This window comes from Coloeus monedula, assembly GCF_965178545.1.
Source record: "Coloeus monedula genome assembly, chromosome: 29".
In the NCBI taxonomy this organism is placed as follows: Eukaryota; Metazoa; Chordata; class Aves; order Passeriformes; family Corvidae; genus Coloeus; species Coloeus monedula.
Genome location: NC_138809.1, coordinates 866,923 through 885,696, shown reverse-complemented (window position 1 = coordinate 885,696; position 18,774 = coordinate 866,923). Strand labels below are relative to the sequence as shown.

The following is an 18,774-nucleotide window of genomic DNA, read 5'->3' as shown; positions in this document are numbered from 1 at the left end:
CTTGGAAACTTCCTTTTTGGGGCAGAGTGGCATCTGGAACATCTGCAGGAACTGGAACTGAAATCAAGTTTCCTGATCTTTAGAGCAAGGGAGCATCTGCCTGCATCTCTTTCTGAATGCTCCTCTTGCAGTCAGGCACAATAATGCTGGGGTTGCTTTCTTCTCATGGGAGAGATGGGGAAGAAGAGTTGAAAAAAGCTCATTTAAAATTAGGTGGTTTAAAATGGAATGGTTTTATTTTCATTTTGCTTGGGGCCAGCAGCTCCTCTCAGCATGTTCCTTGTTTTCTAAGAGTCTTTTAAAGAACACACCTCCCCAATTTCTTTAAAAGTTACCCTTAAAGTTGCAAAGGGAAGCTGTTGTTATCCCAGCTTTTGTTCAGGTGGGAAGAAGACCCCAAGCTGTGTGGTGTGGTCAGAATGCTGGAGGGAAGGGGTGGATCCAGATGGACCTGGACAGGTGGGACCATGTGAACCTCATGGATGTCAGCAAAGCCAAGTGCAAGGTCCTGCACCTGGGTCAGGGCAATCCCAGGCTCAGCTGCATGTTGGGTGGGCAAATGGCTGAGAGCAGCCCTGGGAGAAGGGCTTGGGGTGATGGGTGACCAAAAACTCCCAACGTGTTCACAGCCCAGAAACCACCTGTGTCCTGGGCTGCATCCAAAGGAATGTGGGCAGCAGGTCAAGGAAAGGGATTCTCCCTCTCTGCTCTGCTCTCCTGAGACTCCAGCTGGAGGGCTGTGTCCAGTTCCAGGGCCCCAGTGGGAGATGGACATGGAACTGTTGGAGCAAGTCCAGAAGAGGCCACGAGGTTGCTCAGGGGACTGGAGCCCCTTCCTTATGGAGAAAGGCTGGGAATGTTCAGCCTGGAGAAGAGAAGGTTGTGTGGAGACCTCAGAGCCCCTTGCAGGATCTGAAGGGGCTCCAGGGAAGCTGGAGAGGGACTGTTCATCAGGAACTGGAGAGACAGGACAAGGGGGAATGGCTTCAGTCTGACAGAGGGGAAATTTAAGTTGGATGTATGGGAGAAATTTCTGTGTATGAGGAGTCCTTAGGAGCATTTTTTAAACTTAGACAAGATGGATAAATGAGATTATACTAATGAAAATTGAATTACTTGTGCTTCACTTTAATCCTGAATCTGGTTATAGCAAAACTGGGGTGTTGGTGACCCTGGGGACATGTTGTCCTCAGTGTTTCCCTGGCATTTCTTTCCCAAGCTGTGAAGTTTCACAGTTTTTGTAATTAATAACAGCAGTATCCATGGAGGGCAAACAGCCTTAACTACACATATGGAAAAACAGGGGGAAAAAATATGGGAAAAAACCCCAGGAGTCATTGCAATTTAATGGGAACATGAGAAAAAATGTTTTACATGAGTCAAAAAGGCAAAGGGAGTATCAGAGATTGTTATGCACAAAATAGCAGAGTGATTGTGCCTCCCTGTAACCTCCTGGGGTGTCTGTCCCCTGCCTGCCCTGTGCTGCTCTGACATCCCATTGCCCAGAGGATCTCACTACCCATAAAAACAAGGCTAACAAGGATAATCCGATCTGGATCATCTTTTCTGTGGCCAGAGTCTGCCTAGGTGATTTGGAGGGTGATTGATGAAGGTCTGTGAAATGCAGCACGGGAAGGCACAACAGTGCAGAAATTGGGGAACAAACAGAAATGAGCTGGCAACAGTTCAGCTCTAGGAAGATTTTTTTATGAAAGCATAACCAGACTGTGGCTTGCAACAAGCATTGCCACAGGAGGGTGGAGAGGTCAGAGTATGAATGGTTCCAGAAAAGATTAGACAAATTCTTGGAGGAAGGATTAATCCCCAAAGGTCCAGCTGTAGCCTTTGGCTCTGAAAGTCCATAAACAACAGAAAGGCAGCTGGGCAGGGACAGCACAGGGAGGCTTTTCCTTGGCTCGCCTGCTCCTGTGCTTTCTCCTCCTGAGCAGCTGCTGCTGCCCGTTTCTCCAGCCAGAACATTCTGCTGTGTGACCTCTGGTCCTACCCAGGGGAGGTTTTATGGCTTGGGACCTCCCAGGTTTTGGTCATTTTTAGGTGAATAACAGAAGAGGTGGAATCTCTTCCCAGCTCTGGAAGTGCTTAAGGCCAGGTGGGATGGAGCTCTGAGCAACTTGGTCTAGTGGAAGATATCTCTGCCCATGGCAGGGGTTGGGTCTGGATGGTCTTTAAGATCCTTTCCAACCCAGGTCATTCTGGGATTCTGTGATTTCACAGGTCAGAGCAGAGAAATTAAGGAGTAAATTTACTCATGGGAAAAAATTAATGCATTTAAGTTTAGGAGTTGCCCTTGGGAAATACTTTTTGATTGCCAGCAGTGCCAGTTTGTTCAGCCCTTTCTGCATTCTCTTTACCTTTCCTGAGCTCTGTATCTCATTGGAATTCTGCTGGAATAACCAAAGGATTGGGGCTTCTCAGGCCAGGATTTATTTTCATAATAGTAATCTTCTCTCTGAGTATCTTCTCTCTGAAAGATTTCTTCTTTACACATTGCAGCCATCACTAACTCCTACACCTTTTCTTAATCACGACTGACTTCGTTACATATCCTGTGGTCTGTCATGATTATGGTTCCTTACAGGTTGGTGTTTTCAGGCTGGGCATGGAAAGTTATGGATTGTTTTTCTGTCAAGCTGCTGTGAAAAACATCTGAGTGTCCTTTGTTCCCTTGGCGGGTTCTGCAGTGGGTTTGTGTCGTTCCTTACACTCCAGCATTAGGTGCCTCTGCTGTGTTTGTTCTAATGATTATTTACTCTGGTTCTGTGTACTGGGCTCAGGCCAGGCTCTTCACAGGTGTGTCTTTTGTGCCCCTGGCCAGGTGACTGTGTCTACCTGATGAGAGACAGCCGCAGGACCCCCGACGGGCACCCGGTGCGGCAGTCGTACCGGCTGCTGTCCCACATCAACAGGGACAAGCTCGACATCTTCCGCATCGAGAAACTCTGGAAAAACGAGAAGTATGTGCAGGACATCCTTGGGGTTTGAGACATCCCATGGGCCTACCACAGGGATTTCATGGAAGTCTCATCTTAAGAAGGCAGGAATGAGCACGGTCCAGGTGCAGAGGTTGGGGAATTCCCAACTGGAGCTTGTGCTCCACAACTGCACAGTGGAAACACGTGAGGTTGGAGGTTTAAGCAAAGAATCAGAGATAGAAACTGATGGGATTTCCCCAGTGTTGGAACAGACTGTGGGTACACAGTGACAGCTGTGAGGGGGTCAGTGCTGTGCCCTGGCCGGTCACAGTCTGCTGTGCCCATGGAAGCCACGCTGGGAGTGTTTGCCCTCGCTGCAGGCGGGCAGTGGAATATGGAACACTTGTGTGACTCTGCTGTTCATCACAGCCAAGTGCAAGAGAGGGGACTCAAAAGGAAGCAGGGGGCATGAAGTGAGTTGTGTCAGGATCTGATTCGTGTTTCTGTCCCCTTTGCACCCTCAGAGAGGAGCGCTTCGCCTTTGGCCACCACTATTTCCGTCCGCACGAAACGCACCATTCCCCGTCTCGGAAGTTCTACCACAACGAGCTGTTCCGGGTGCCCCTGTACGAAATCATCCCCTTGGAGGCCGTGGTGGGGACGTGCTGTGTGCTTGACCTGTACACCTACTGCAAAGGTGAGAATTGAACACATTCCTGAGCACGTGGGCAGTGGGCTGCGGGTTTAACCCCTGCTGAAAGCTCAGCACCACTGAGCCACTCACTCCCCATGGGACAGGGAGGGAACTGGAACAAGGTAAAACCCAGGGGTTGGGATTAAAAGTTTCATGGTTGAAATAAATTAAAATATTAGAATTGTAATAATAATGATAGCAGTAGTAGTAATGGAAAGGGAGGTTACAGAAAGAGACAAAGGTGTCCGGTATCTGAAGGGGCTACAAGGAAGGTGGAGAGGGGCTCTTAATCATGAACTGAAGTGACAGGACAAGATGGCTTTAAATTGAAAGAGAGGAAATTTAGGTTGGATACACAGAGGAAATTGTTCCCTGTGAGGGTGGGGAGGCCCTGGCACAGGGTGCCCAGAGAAGCTGTGGCTGCCCCTGGATTCCTGGAAGTGCCCAAGGCCAGGTTGGACAGGGCTTGGAGCGGCCTGGGATCATGGAAGGTGTCCCTGCACATGGCAGGGGGTGGCATGAAATGAGATGAGCTTTAAGGTCCCTTCCGGCCCAAACCACTCCATAATCCTGTGAATAAGCCCCAGGAAGCACCAGTGATGCCCAGTGCAGTCACTGCCCACCCCATGCCCAGCCTGTACCCAATCGGGGGATCCCGGCCACCCCGCCCTGGGCCGGACACTCTGTGGTGTGGAATATCCTGTGGCCAGCTGGGGTCAGCTGTCCTGGCCCTGCTGGCAGAGCTGGGGACACTGAGGAGTCCTGGGCTGAGGGTGAGCACTGCTGGGCACCAACCAACCATTGGGGTGTGACCCAACATCATCCTCACCCTGAACCCAAGCACAGCTGAGCCAGGTACTGGGACAAATTCCCTCTGTTCTGGAACCAAGGACATGCCCTGAAGCAGTTCCTGCTGCCCAAAGGCCGTGGGGGATGTTTGCATGTTTCAGAGCTGAGGACACACCGTGGCTCTGCCCTGGACAGGGATTCCTGTTTGAAGAGGGACAGCACGGGGCAGGGAAGAGAAAGTTATGTCAGTTGGTAATTGTGTCTGTGAAAGTTTGGGAACTGTTTGATCAGAGTGTGCAGGTTCTCCCCTCAGAGTGACCCAGCAGTGTCACTGCTGGGGTTCTGAACGAGAGAGCAAACTGGGACACTGTGACAGCCCCTGCCTCGCTCACACTGTGATAAAACACGTGTTTCCCCCTCAGTCCATGACTGTTTTTTCCTGTGTGCCTTGTTTTGATCCCAGGGAGGCCAAAGGGTGTGAAGGAGCAGGATGTTTACATCTGTGATTACCGCCTGGATAAATCAGCTCACCTCTTCTACAAGATCCACCGGAACCGCTACCCCGTGTGCACCAAGCCCTACGCCTTCGACCACTTCCCCAAGAAACTCACGCCCAAGAGGGATTTCTCAGTAAGTGGGATTGTTCTCACCTTCCTTCCCTGTTTTTAGGAGACTGGGTGGAGTTTTGGAAAGCCCTGACTGTTGATGGATGAAGCTTGGTCAGCCAGAGGGAGCTGATCCTTTAGGTGGGGGTTGGGCTCTGCTCGCAGGGAACAGGGACAGGAGGAGAGGGAACGGCCTCAGGCTGGGCCAGGGGAGGCTCAGGGTGGACAGCAGCAGGAATTTCCTCATGGAAAGGGTGCTCAGGCCTTGGCAGGAGCTGCCCAGGGAGGTTTAGAGTGCCCATCCGTGGAGGTGTCTGAGGAAGGGCTGGAGGTGGCACTCAGAGCTCTGGGCTGGGGACAGGGTGGGCATCGGGCACAGGGTGGACTCGATGGGCTGGGAGGACTTTTCCAACCTAAATCATTCCATGATTCTGTGAGTATGCACAGCTGGGGGGAAAGCTGGCTTGAAAGCAAGCTTGGAAAGTAAAAATGGGTGTAAGAGAAGCTCCAGTTCAGAGGCAAGGAGGTGCTGAAGGGATGGTGGTGGTGAGCTCAGAGCAGGTCGCAGAGCAGCACAGAGGTGGCAGATGTGCAAACCTTCTGCAAGCAGCAAGCTCTGTTCTTCCTGGAGCAGAGGTTTTTGTAGTGGCTTTGAAGAAGGTTCCAGACTCGTGCTGTGCAGAGAGCAAAGATGATTTTTATCATGGTGGTCTGTGGCTTAAAATTTATTTAGAAGATGTGAAGAATCAGACAAGTCTGGCTCTAATTTACCTTATTACCTGGTTGTGCCTCCTCCTGTGAGGTCTGATGGGTGAGGTACACCAGCATTTCCAGAGTGTCCTGCATTGGTACTTCCAGGGTATTTGACTGACCAGCACTTCCTTCCACTGTGAATTTGATTTGGTATTAACCATAATCTTCATTGTTATTGCAGCCTCATTATGTGCCAGACAACTACAAAAGAAACGGAGGCAGGTGAGTCTCCCCCCCCAGATTGTTGAGAGGAGATGAAATAATTCTGTTTGTTTGTTGTGCCCACTCTCCTCCTGCCCCTTTCCCTTGGGTGCCATGGGAATAAGAAGTTTAAATTATTTAAAGCTCTCTAAACTTTCAGAGAGATAAAAGGGAACAAGTGAGAAGGGATAGGCAGCCTTAATAATGCACATCAGGAAAAGAAAGGAGCCATTTGAAAGTCAGGAAAAAGCAGCTGAGTGAGGAGATGCCCAAAACAGGAGCCTCCAACCCTGTCAGATGGAGGAACCCAGGTCCTGGACCCACTGCCTGTGTCTGTGGGGCAGTCAGAGCCCAGGTCTGGTAGAAGAACATCTATCACGGGCTGTGACTATTGCAGAAAAGCCCCACTGAGGGCTGGGCCAAACTGCTTTTGGAGATAAAATCGTTTGCAACTGAAAATAAAAAGCTGTTTGTTTTTCAAAGCCGCATTTGTTGCGGTGCAGATGAAGTTACAGCACTTGGAGGGTGTGAATGCAGGGATTGAGGGAGGAAACTGAGCTCCAGAGGGGCCCTGCCCATGGATGAGTCCTGGACTCACTGGGAATTGTCCTTTCAGGTGAGTGGCTGACAAACTGCTGCTTAAACCCCTCTTCTCCTGCCAGGTCATCCTGGAAATCTGATCGCTCGAAACCACAGATCAAAGACTTAAACCAAGAGGAAGATTCCCTGCCCCTCATGGAGGAGGTGCTGGGGGCCCCAGAGCAGGCTCCGGGGGAGCTGCCCAGCCCCGAGGAGCCCGACAAGGAGCCCGTGCCCAGCGAGAGCTGCGAGAGCGAGAAAAAGGGGGACGAGAACCCCTCGGACACGAGGCCGCTCTGCAGCCCCGAGGAGCGGCGGCACCTCCAGAGGGAGAGGCTGAACCAGATCCTGCTCAACCTCCTCGAGAAAATCCCAGGGAAAAACGGTGAGATTTCAGGCTCTGGTTACACAGCCCCAGGTCTCCTGCAGTTCTGGGGTCACTTTGCTGAGCTGTGTTGATAAAATGAATGTTTTTGTCTGAAATTGCTGCTAGAAGCATTAGGAAAGTCAGTTTTCCTTGGAGCCATGTTTTCCTTTGCAACAGAAATCCATTAAATCCAAGTGAAATTTCTTACAACTTTGACACTGTGTTTTGTATAGTATTTTTAATAACCACAGAAACTTTCTGTGGAGGAATTCCCCCCAATCATTCCCTGTCTGCAACTGAGAAACTGAACAGACAGGCCAGGAAAGACTGAAGAAAATTTGGAAAGTCTCTTTTGACCTTTCATGAGCTTTCCTTGGGTTCTGAGTACCTGCTGTAGGTGTTGTCTGAGCTGTGGGATAAGGGGGCAGGGGCTCCACTGGTGAAGCGTGTCCCTGCTTTTAATTTAAAGCCCAGGATGAGCCCTGTCCCATCTCTTCCAAATTCTGGCAATGCCAGACAGTCACGGACTGATGCAGAATTTGGGTTGGGAGGATCTTTGGAGGTTGTCTGCTCCAGCCGTGGCTCAGGGGTTGGGTCACTCAGCACCTTGTCCAGGGATGTTTTGGATATCACCGTGGAGGGAAACATCCTTGAAATTTCCAGGAATAAGGAAATAGGAACTTTGTGTTCAAGGAACGACGGGCCGTGGCACTCAGTGCTCTGCTCTGGGTGCCCAGGTGGGGATCGATCACGGGTTGGACTCGATGATCCTGGAGGTCTTTTCCAGCCCCAGTGATTCTGTAATGACTGAAATCCCCTTTTGCACCTGTGCTCTGTTGCAGCCATCGATGTCACCTACCTGCTGGAGGAGGGGTCGGGACGGAAGCTGCGGCGCCGCACTCTGACCATCCCCGAGAGCAGCTTCAGGAAGTGACACAGGAGGGGCAGCCGAGCTCTGGGGTCTGTCACTGGGGCTGGGGGCCAGAGCCCAGCCCGGGGAAGGAGGGGCAGCAGCAAACTGACAACAAAACTACAAAACAGTAGCACCTGGGGGGCCGGGCCGGCGCGGCGCCCACCCTGCTCTGCAGTGCTCTTGGTGTGTGTGTTGGTGGGCGTGCCTTGTATTGATGTTAGGTACTGAGGAAACCTCGTGGTTATTGTCCAGGATGGTCAAATTTAATTTATTTTTGCTTGATATTCCCACTCAGAGGAAAAAAAAAAAAAAAAAAAAAAAAAAAAAGGGGAGGGCAGAGGAAAAGGACTGAGTTACTCTGAGGAGGATGTTCCCTGTGATAACCTGGGATTGTACCAGCTGCTGTCGGCACCGCCGTGGCCCACGCCAGGGAAGGGAATCCAGAGGGGAGAGGAAAGGCCCAGTGGCTTAAAAGGAAAGGCTGCCCTGAAGCTGTGGCCTCTGATTTGCACAAGTTCCAAGAAGAGAGAAACGTCCCCGGACGAGCGCCAGGTTCGCCGTGGGACGGCCCGTGCACGTGTCCCTGTGGTCTGTGCCAAGGAGAAGCTTCCAGAGGCCCTTGGAGCGGGGCAGGAGCGCTGGGATGAGGCACTTGCTGTGCGGGGGGAGGGGGTGGGGTGTGAGTTTTTTCACTTTTTTTCTGCAGAGAAATTTTATAAAAGCAAAGTCAGCTCCTGACGCCACCATTGCTGTTGGTTTTTTTGATAAGCTGTGGTTCTCGTGTGTCTCGTGTGTTGTGCAAATAAAAATCTGTTAAAAGAAAAAAGAAAAAAAAACAACAACAAAAGAAAAACCACCCAAAAAAAAAAAAAAACAACAACAAAAACCCCAAGGACCCTTTCACTCCGTGCCCGTCAGGCAGTATCCGAGCGAGTGTTTGTCGTGAGCTGTAGAATTTATCAACTGCTAACACTACCCTCGTGTGCTGGTGGACAGCTGAACGTCCGGGCAGCGGGGCCCGCTGGCCCCTCCCACATCGCGATTGTCCCGACAGCCCGGAGCCCCCGGGCCGGGCCGGGGCTGGGGCCGGGGCCGGGCGGCCCCCGCTGCCCCTGGACGGTGGCTTTGCTTTCCTGTCTCAGACGTACACATGCATATCCAGTCCTGTTTTAGGTGTTCTTATAAGAAATCCAGTTTTTAATGTGCCAAGTTGTATATATCTGCTGCGTGGATGTAAAGCAATACCGTAGTTACATGTTCCTTTTTATGGACCAAGCTCGTCCTAATGTACATTCTTGTTATTATTATAATTATTTTACTCTTAGTGGAACATGACTCATTCCATTAACTTTTTCTGTGTTGATTTAAAAAGAGAAAACAAAACAAGGAAAAAAAAAACAAAACAAAAAAAAAGAAAGGAAAAAACCCTTTGAGAAAAAAAAATATTTTATTAAAAAAAAAAAGAAATAAGAAAATAGTTTGGAATATTTTCTTACTGTAGAGAAGCACTGTACAGTACCAGGAACCCTGAGTATAAAATACTCGTGCGTGTAGTAGGAATATCGCATGTCCAAACCCTCGAGTTGTCTCATTTAGTTTCAAACAGAAATCATTGTCTCAAATGGTGTTAAACACTAAAAAGTTTTTAAAAAAAAAAAAAAATAAAGTGCGTACAGAAGCGAGACACTAGCTCTGTCATTTTATCTTTCTTTTGTTGAAAGACTAAACAAAATGTTTTTTAGACAATCAAATGTTAGGTAAGTGCAAAGAATTGTTTTTTCTTACTGGTGTAGAAATTAATGACTTTTTTTATTTTTTGGTTATTTTATAATACTGAGCAGACCCGTGTGTCCCCAGGATCGCCGCCGGAGCCAGGAAGCACTACGTTACTGCAAATAGAGCTGAACCTTAGTCTGCATGGGTGTAGGCTGTGTGATTGCTGAAAATAAATGCTGCTAATATATTTCCTTTTTACAAAGCATATCTAAATAGATCATTGTTTTGATGTTAATCTTTGTAAATTATGTATTACCAATTTTAACATTGGATGTAATTGCATAAAAAGCCTGCATCTCAATCCTGAGAGTCTAGTATTAAATGGAAAATCTTTTCCTACGGCTGGCTCGGGGGGTTTTCTTTGCTGAGCTGGGTGGGTGGGAGTGTGGATCTGCCAGGGGCAGGAAGAGGGATCTGGGCAGGCTGGATCCACGGGATTGGTGGGCCAAAGCCAGCGGGGTGAGGGCCAACAAGTGCTGGGTGCTGCCCTTGGGTCACAGCAGCCCCATGGAAGTCTCCAGGCTTGGGGAAAAGTGGCTGAAAAGCTGGGAAAGGCCGTGGGGGTGCTGGTGACAGCAGCTGGACATGAGCCCAGGTGAGCCCAGGTGGGCAAGAGGCCGATGGCACCTGGCCTGGACCAGTCCCAGTGTGGCCACCGTCCCCTTTGCTGGCTCTGCTGAGGGACCTCAAATTCGGGGGTCAGTTTTGGGCCCTTTATGACAAGAAAGACCTGGAGGGACTGGAGCGTGTCCAGGGAAGGGAACGGAGCTGGGAAGGGGCTGGAGAATTCCTGAGGGAGCTGGAAAGGGGCTCAGCCTGGAGCAGAGGAGGCTCAGGGGGACCTTGTGGCTCTGCACAAGTCCCTGACAGGAGGGGGCAGCCGGGGGGGTCGGGCTCTGCTGGCAGGGAACAGGGACAGGAGGAGAGGGAACGGCCTCAGGCTGGGCCAGGGGAGGCTCAGGGTGGACATCAGCAGGAATTTCTTCCTGGAAAGGGTGCTCAGACCTTGGCAGGAGCTGCCCAGGGAGGTTTAGAGTGCCCATCCCTGGAGGTGTCTGAGGAAGGGCTGGAGGTGGCACTCAGAGCTCTGGGCTGGGGACAGGGTGGACATCGGGCACAGGCTCCGGCTGCTGCACTCCTGAGGGGCTGTCCCGGCTGCCAAGCACACCCAGCTGGGCTGGGAACACGGGAACATCCAGCTGGGATGGGAACGCCCAGCTGCCACACCATCAGCGGTGTTTCCGAGGATCCAGTGTGACTCCAGTGGCTCTGCTGTGGCAGATGTGACAGGAGGGCCGGGCCCGGCTCGGTCACCGCGTGGTGTCCGAGGGGCTGTGGCCACGGTTGTGTGGGAGACAAAGTGGGACAGCAACCATTAAATGCACCGATTGGGTGCCTGTTCCAGGCTATAAACCCCAGGGATATAAACCCCTGGAGTGCCTGGAGCCCTCCTGTCCTGCACAGGTGGCAGGCTGGGGACTGTCACCCCCGGGAGTGTCCCCCCAGGACAGGGCACAGCAAGACCAGGGTCCCTCAGGAACGAAACAGCTTCTCCACGGCAGCCCTTCTGTGGACCCTGATTTTTCTGTTTCCCTTTCCCAGACTGACTCCCTCCGATCATGAAAATGCCAGGCTTGACCCCTACACTCCTTTTAAACCCAAGGCCCCAGGCCAAGGCTTGGAGGGCTGTTTATTAAAAAAAAAAAAAAAAAAAAAATGGAAGAGCCACCCGGCTTTGTCCCCTCCTGGCGTGACCCCATTTCAAAGTCCAGAAGCAGCTGCGGAATTCAATCAAACCTCCTTAAGGCGAGCCAAGTCACATTCCAAGTAGGATATAACGTCACTCGTCTGGGAATACAAATTCCAGAGAGAGAAGTGAAAATGAGAACAGAGTGAAAGGAGAGCAGCTTTACCCGGGCAGCAGAGCCCGGCCCGGGGGCTGACACAGCGGCTTTTTGCCACCGAAACGGGAAGTCAGCCGGGTGAAACGTGTCCCTTGGCCATGGGAGGAAGCAGAACCGCCTCTGGGGACAGGCTGCTGCTGCCGTGTGGCCGCTCCCCAGTACGGCCACATCTGGCTTTTACTGGGGGGCCCAGCATGAATTGTAAACTCTGGGATGAAATCACAAGCAATGACAAAAACCTGGAAAAACTTGGAGGCATTTAGCCCCTCCTGCCATCCTCCGCGCCATGAAAAGTTTAGTTGAAGTGATATAAATAACTAAACCGGTGACCTGGGGCGTTCCCAGCGCGGTGGGGCCGGTCCCCGGCAGCTCCTCCAGGGATATTCCTGGCTCTGGGAGGCTGCAGCCGCCTCTCCCACGCTGTGGAGGAGCCTGGGCACCTTCTGCCGGGGCGTGAGGCCTCCCTGCTCTCCCTGGCCGGCAGCCTGGATGCCCAGAACCAGCACAGCCCCAGCCCGCGCCGGCTGCTCCCACCGGAGCGTTTCCTCACCCCAGCCCCAGCTCGGGCCACCCGCGTCGGGCCGGGCCAGTGGCCACTCCCAGCCCTCCCAACCCCGCTGCTCCATTCACACACGCGGACACATGAGTCACAACCTTTATTTCCAGCCTTTTTCCCGTGGAACAAGCTCATTCCTGTGGTTACAACTATTTACAGAGTGCTGGGACTGCGCATCGGTGGCGGGGGCCGGCCTGGGCCACCGGCCCCGGGGCAGAGCAGGGCACGTGGAGGTGGCGGGACACGACGGCACGGAGACGACACAGGGAACTGTGAGGGCCAGGCAGAGAAAGGAGCCGTCCCTGCCCTGGCACAGGTGCGGGCAGCAGCTGAGGAACCGAGAGCCAGAGCAGGTCCCGAAGAGGAGCCGCGGCTCCGCGGCAGCGGGGCCGGGGGACACGGTGGCAGACGGGGACGTCATGCGAAGGAGCAGCAGTGACAGGCACAGGGCACGGTCCCCCGGCAGCTGCCAGCCCCGGAGGTGGTGAAGCTCTGGAGGTGGCAAAGCCGTGGCAGGAGACGTCCCCTCCCGGAGCTGGCACCCGCTCCGGCAGGCGAGCGCAGCTGCTTCCTCATGTCCCTTCCGCCTCCTCACAAAATCAGGGACGTGTAACCAACAGGAACAAGGCCGGTGCTGTTTCCATGGCAGCAGCGGATCCAGTCTTCATCCACAGTGGAGAGAAGCTCCAGGATGTCCCCTTTTTGGAAGCTCAGGTGCCCGTCAGCGGTGCCCGTGTGGTCGCACAGCGCCCGAACTGCCCTGCACCACAAATGTCATCGGGGACTCGCCTTCCCGGGGACCCCGAGGACCCCCAGAGGCTCCCACAGCACTTGGGAGGAGGGAATTGGGTGGAACCAGGGACCTCCTTCTCAGGCAGAGGTGGCACCTGAGGAGGGGTTTGTGCAAGGAGCCACCTGACAGAGCTGTCCTGCCCAGCAGGCCCTGGGAGTGGAAGCAGGGCAGGAGGTGTGGGGACATCAGAGATGGCACAGAGGGTGTGGGGATATCGGGGTCAGGGCCAGCAAGGATGGGGAAGAGGGAAGCAGCCAAACACCATTGGGGGTGGCCACATGCCCACCCAGCTCACTTGGGCAGAGCTGTTCTGACCTGCCACAGCCAGGTCAGAGATGCCACATGCTTGCCCCAAACGAGCTGCCATGAATCTGGAAAGCACACGAGAAAGTGCTAAAAATTGTCCCCAAAGCGTCTGGGAAAAACAACTGATTGCAGGTGGGCAGAGGCTCAGGTTCCCCCAAAGCCAGGCAGGAGGAGGGGATCCTCGGGGGTGCAGTCATGGCACAAGTGGGCAGCGGTGCCTTTCCCTAGGGAGACGTGTGGCACCTCCAGGCCGTGTCTGAGAGCAGCCCCGGCTTTCCCCACCAGCTCCCACCCTGACCACTCCCGTGCCCTGCCTCACCTGTGGGCCTGGGGCAGGGCGGGCGTGCTCCTGTCCGGCTGCTCCGGAGCGCGGGTCCTGTCGGCCGCCAGGCCCTTCACCACCCCGGCCAGGACACGTGGACTGGGGGACAGCCAGCGGGACGGTCTCCTGCCACAAAGCAAAGGGAGCCACAAGCTCGCCTGGGAGCTTTTCCCTCTGTTTATCTCAGACCGTTCTGGTGATCTGGGAGCAGACAGGGAGCCATCGAGCACCACTGAGCCTCCCCACGAGCTCCTGCTGCTCCACAGGACTGAACAACACGATGGCAGCAGAACTTGGGACATGCACTGATCCCAGGAGCACAGATCCTGGGCCAGGGGAAGTACAAGACCCCCGTGAGGCCACCGTGGTGAGGCTGGCACAGAAACTCTTCCTCAGCGCACGCCAATTCCCCCCTCTGCCTGCCCAAGCTGGGTCTTACCTGGACCTGGCCAAGACGGTGTCAGGACTGGGGGGGAAGCTCCTGGATGAGGGGTTGGTGGCTCCAAAGAGCCGGCCCAGCCAGCTGCCCCTGTCAGCACTTGGAGGATCACCCCTCTCCGGGCCAGAAGGTGCTGCCTGGTTCCTGTTGGCAGGAGGCTCCGGGAAAGCAGCCAGGAGATTCTTTCCAGCAGTGGGATCATCCAGCTTGGTGAGTGCTCCAGTTCCAGTGGGCAAGAAGAGGTCTTCAGGGGAAGAGGTCCCTGAGGTGTCAGTGCTGCTGCTGGGCTTTGGGCCGGAGGGTTCAGGGACAGCTTTGGTCTGAAGGAGCTGCAGCTCCGTGCCTCTCGGCTCACTCGTGGAAGTTTGGGATTGCACAGCCTGGCCCGGGCTGGGATCCCCCGCAGCCGCCCGCAGCTTCGTCCACCAGACCAAGGGGAACTTCTCCTTGCTAGGAGCAGTGTAAATCCTGGAGCTCTGGCTCAGCTGGCCCCACCAGCCACTGAGGCCAGCCCCAGTGTCCCCAGTGCCCCCAGTGCCCTCCTCGGGCCTGTGACTCTCTTGGGGGGTGCCAGATCCCAGCAAGGTGCGGCTGAGCTGGTCGCCCCAGCGCAGCACGTGCTGGAAGGTTTGGTGCAGGGCAGCACCCACTGGGGGGGTAGGGACCAGCCCACCCATGGTCATTTGGGACCGGGCCCTTGTGCTGCCCCCTGTGCCCCCCACCCTGCCCAGAGCATCGGGGGGGGTCTCATCCTCCGGGCTGTCCCCAGCAGCGCCGCTCCGGCCCTCCAGAGACACAGCCCCCCGCACCGGAACGGGGGGACGGCCGGGAGACAGCGGTGACTGCAACCGGCGGGACAAGGGCCGGACATCCACGGAGAGGTGGTGGTGTTCAAAGAGCAAGTCCAGGTGGAAAGTCAGCACCGAGAGAGGTTGGATGAGCAGCAGCAGTTCGTCAGCAAGGTGGGGAAGAGGGCCTTGGCTCAGGGCAAAGAAGGCCGTGGGTGAGTAAAGCACGGAGATCACACCTGAGGGGACAGGGACAGGTGAGGCAGGTGCAGAATGCCCTGTCCTTGCCACATCCCCGCCAAGAGCCAGCCAGGCTGTCCAAGTCAGTCAGACCACCCTCTGTGCTGAAGATGCACCATGGAAAATGATGCCCTGATCCACTACGGAAACTCCAGCCAAGCATGGATGTGCCCCAACCCCAGTGTGGGATTATGAGCCTGGCAGGTATGAGAGGGCTTGGGCAGGGAGCTCCTGGGCACTGTGTCCTTACCTGGGCTCTTCTGCAGGTGAGATATCCACAACTCCAGCTGTTTAATACTAAACAAGACAAAGGGAGCCCAAATTAGAGCCCTTGGGACAGTTTCAGCCTGCCATGGCAGCAGGGCCGGCAGGGTCAACACTCACTTCAAAAGGCCGAGGATGAAGGCGTGGAACTTCTGCCTGGTGCTGCTGAGGGGGGCCAGCCCGGCCACGTGCCAGCACAGGGAGTGCAGGGAGCGGGTGTTGGGGCCTGGGGGGTGCAGAGCACAGTCAGTCACTGCCCAGGGCACACATTGCCCAGCCCGGGCTGCGACGGGACTCCAGGCACCTCCAGATGTCCCCAACCTCACCCTCACCTGTCTTCACAGAGGCTTCCACCACGCTCCAGGGGGAATTTTTCCTCTGGCCTGTGATAACATCCTTCTGGAACGGCTTCAGCCCGTCCTCCACCAAGGCGTAGAGTGCAGGGCAGAGGGTGTGCAGCAGCAGGTACCCCACGTCGGGGTTGAGCCGGCTGTCCCCCAGCTGGGCCTGGGAGAGGCACAAGGAAAGGGGAGGGAGGGGAAGAGCAGCACCTGACCCTGATCCCGCTGTGAGGAATGGGAGAATCCCACCCCTGGGACTCCCAAACCCCCTCCTGCGCAGCCCAGCCCAGCCCAGCCCAGCCCTCACCTTCTGCACCAGGTTCCGTGCGGTGCTGAAGTGGGCGATCACCTTGTCCACGGCGGAGCTGACGGCGACCAGCAGCGCTGGGGACGGAGGGAGAGAACGAGAGAAGGGTCAGCACAGAGGGGACCCACGGGCACCGAGCAGCCTCGGACACCGCCACCGGACCCTGCAGCGCCCACGGTGACCAAGCCGGGCCGGAGCCGCAGGCGCTGGACCCTCGGGGGAGCTGCGGGGGCGGCCGCACCCGCGTTCTCCGACTCGACCGGACCACCTGCCGGGGCTGGGCAGGGCCGGGCCCGGTGCAGGCAGCGCTGCCTGTCCCTGCCTGCACTGTCCCTACTTCCCCTTCCCCTGCCCGCCGCTCTTCCTGCCCCAGCCCAGCGCTGCGGGTGCCCAGGACACCGACCCGCTCCAGGACGAGCCCCTCGCACCCTCCCGACCCTGGGGGTCCCGTTCCCCCCCCCCCCCTCCCGCCCCATTCTGTCTCACTCCCTCGCCCCCCGCCCCGCGGGGGCTCCGGGGAGGACCTGCCCCAACCTTTCGTTTGCTCCCCATGGGCCCCCTCTGCTCTCCCCCCGCCGGGCCGGGCGGCTCCAGCGGCGGCTCCAGCGGCGGCTCCAGCGGCGGCTCCAGCGGCGGCTCCAGGGGCGAGCGGCTCGGGCCTGGCTGGAGAGAGCGGGGCAGCGGGGTCAGGCGGGGCGGCGGCGGGAGCGCTGCCCGGGGCCGGCGGAGGAGCGGGGCCGGCGGCGGGGCCCGGGTCGCGCCGGCTCATGGAGCCGGGGGCGGCGGCGGGGCGAAGGGCGGCGGGGCCGGGCCGGGCGGCGGGGCCGGGCCCGCGGCGGAGAAAGCACGCTGGGAGCCGCGGGGCGGAGCGGGGACAGCCCCGGCAGCTCCCGGGCCGCGCGTCCCTCCGGGAGCGGCGGCGATGCGGGGGAACCCCCGCACGGAGGGAGCGGCGGCTCTGACCGTGCCCGGCCCGGAGCGCCCCGGGATCGCTCCCACCGCCCGGAGACGCGCACCCGGCCCCGCAGCCCCCCCGGCAGACTCACCCGGCCCCCCCCGGAAGGACCCAGACTCACCCCCCGTGCAGGTCTCGTCTCCTCTCTGGGCCGCCCGTGGCACCGCGGGGTTCCCCTCGGGACCCCCGAGCCTCCGGACCAGGGCAGTGCCCAGCCCCTTTTCCCCTGGGGGCAGCCCCCCCTTCTCGACATCCCTCGGCTGCCCCTCCGCGATGGGCTGCAGGCTCGGCCGGGGTCTCCTTCTCAGCTGGTGGCCGTCACTGGGTGCCAGCACCTGTCCCCCCAGGGGCGCGGGGGGCCCCCAGCCCGCGCCCGTCCCCGGGGGCACCGGGGGGTGCTGGGCCGGCTCTGCCCGCTGGCCCTTGGGCTGCCTGGCGGCACTGCGGGACCGCAGCTCCTTGAACGTCGTCACCTCTCTCTGTCTGGAGCCGGGAGGCCTGGCTGGCCCGTCCTGCTGGGGCTGGGGCTGGGGCTGGGGCTGAGGCTGAGGCTGAGGCTGGGCTGGTTCCTGGCCCGCGGTGCCAGAGAGCAGCTCGCTGGTGGGGGGCAGCTCCGTGTCAGGCGAGAACACGATCAGCCAGTCGCTGCGGTCAGCCTTGGCCTGGGCAAGTGTGGGCCCAGCCACGTTCCTCTTCCTCCTCTGGGCCAGCTCGTGGAAGGAGGTGATGGTCTTCGTGCCCGTGTCTCTGCAGAGCTCACCTGGGCCGGCCTTGGGCTCTGCGGGCCGCACTGGCCCGAGCGGCTGCTCCACTCTGTGCGCGTTGAGGACCTGCAGCCGGCGCCGGGGACGAGGGGGCACAGGCGGGGGGAGGCCGCCGGGCCGGGGCCGCGGCTCCGGAGCGCTGCTCGGGATCCCGGGGTCCCGCCGTTCCGGCACAGGCGGTGCTGGAGGAGCAGCATCGGGCTCGGGGAGCGGGTTGCAGTTAGGGTCTAGGTCAGCGCAGATGCTGGTGGTCTCCTGTGCTGCTGTGCTGGGAGAGAGCTCATCGCAGTGGGAGTCGAGAGAGTTATTGCTGCAGAGGCTGTCTGGGCTCTTGCTGGCCACGGCGGTGGCTCTCCGGAGCACCGGGGAGTTGTGGTTGGCATCTCTCCCATCACACGTCCTGTCCTGGTCAGCCAGAGCCTCGCCATCCCGGGTGTTTTCTATGGGAATGACGTCCAGCTGCCCATCAGGGGATTGGGACTCTTCTCTGGCAAACCCCTTGCAGTACACTGAGACAGGGGAGTCATCCAAGCTGAAATCCGAGCAGCTACTGACAGAGGAGGAGGAGGAGGAGGAGGAGGAAGAAGCCAGATCACAAGGGGGATCACAAGGGGAAGCCGCCTCCTCCTCGTCTCCGCTGTGCAGGCAGGGGAAATCCTCTTGCACTGCCTGGTTCTGGAGCCCGAGCGTCTCCGGCTCTGGAGCGTGGGACTCGCAACACCGGCACTTCACGGAGGGGCTGTTGGAATTGGCATCCACTGGCTCACGGTTCTCCGGGCATTGGGTGCAGCCGGTCTGGTCTCCCCCACCGGTGGAACCATCCGTGTCCTGGAGCTCGGGGTGCCGGGAGAGGTGCAGCCCCAGGGAGATGTGCTGCAGGTGGATGTGGTTGAGGTTGCACAGGAGGCCTTTCTTTGGAGCCAGCATGGTGCTGCCTCACTGGGAGTGCCGGGGCACCCGGGAAAGCCCAGCAGCTCCTCTCTTCAGACCATCCAGCTCCCTGCAAGCACCAAACGCCCTCCTGGTCAGGGGAGAACACGGCGGCACAAACCCGGAGAGAGAGGCACAGCTGGGGGAAGAGGGATGGCAGTGACCTTGCGGCAGGGCCTGGCACAGGGGTCTGGGGACCAGAGATGGGGATGTGCCCTGAGAGAGGGGCTGCCTGAGACAGGGGCTGCCTCACAG

At 57.2% G+C, this 18,774-nt stretch overlaps 2 protein-coding genes across 3 annotated transcripts in view; one reads left to right on the top strand and one right to left on the bottom strand.

The window, feature by feature from the left end:
• ASH1L (ASH1 like histone lysine methyltransferase) overlaps positions 1-9,949 on the top strand; it is a 63,937-nt gene extending 53,988 nt beyond the window's left edge. For both annotated transcript variants that reach the window (XM_082298726.1, XM_082298725.1), the window contains exons 23-28: positions 2,837-2,975; positions 3,458-3,630; positions 4,880-5,046; positions 5,956-5,996; positions 6,638-6,939; positions 7,764-9,949. In XM_082298726.1, the coding sequence (XP_082154852.1) occupies positions 2,837-2,975; positions 3,458-3,630; positions 4,880-5,046; positions 5,956-5,996; positions 6,638-6,939; positions 7,764-7,855 (914 nt within the window). In that variant the 3' untranslated portion in view covers positions 7,856-9,949. The remainder of the gene's footprint in view (positions 1-2,836; positions 2,976-3,457; positions 3,631-4,879; positions 5,047-5,955; positions 5,997-6,637; positions 6,940-7,763) is intronic.
• Positions 9,950-12,155: 2,206 nt separating this feature from the next.
• RUSC1 (RUN and SH3 domain containing 1) lies at positions 12,156-18,516 on the bottom strand (the record flags this gene model as incomplete). Its single annotated transcript, XM_082298556.1, has 9 exons — positions 12,156-12,830; positions 13,489-13,617; positions 13,931-14,957; positions 15,209-15,255; positions 15,343-15,448; positions 15,555-15,729; positions 15,871-15,947; positions 16,405-16,533; positions 16,947-18,516. The coding sequence occupies 9 exons, from the start codon at positions 18,514-18,516 to the stop codon at positions 12,662-12,664; spliced, it is 3,429 nt and encodes a 1,142-aa protein (XP_082154682.1). The 3' UTR covers positions 12,156-12,661.
• Positions 18,517-18,774: the final 258 nt, after the last annotated feature.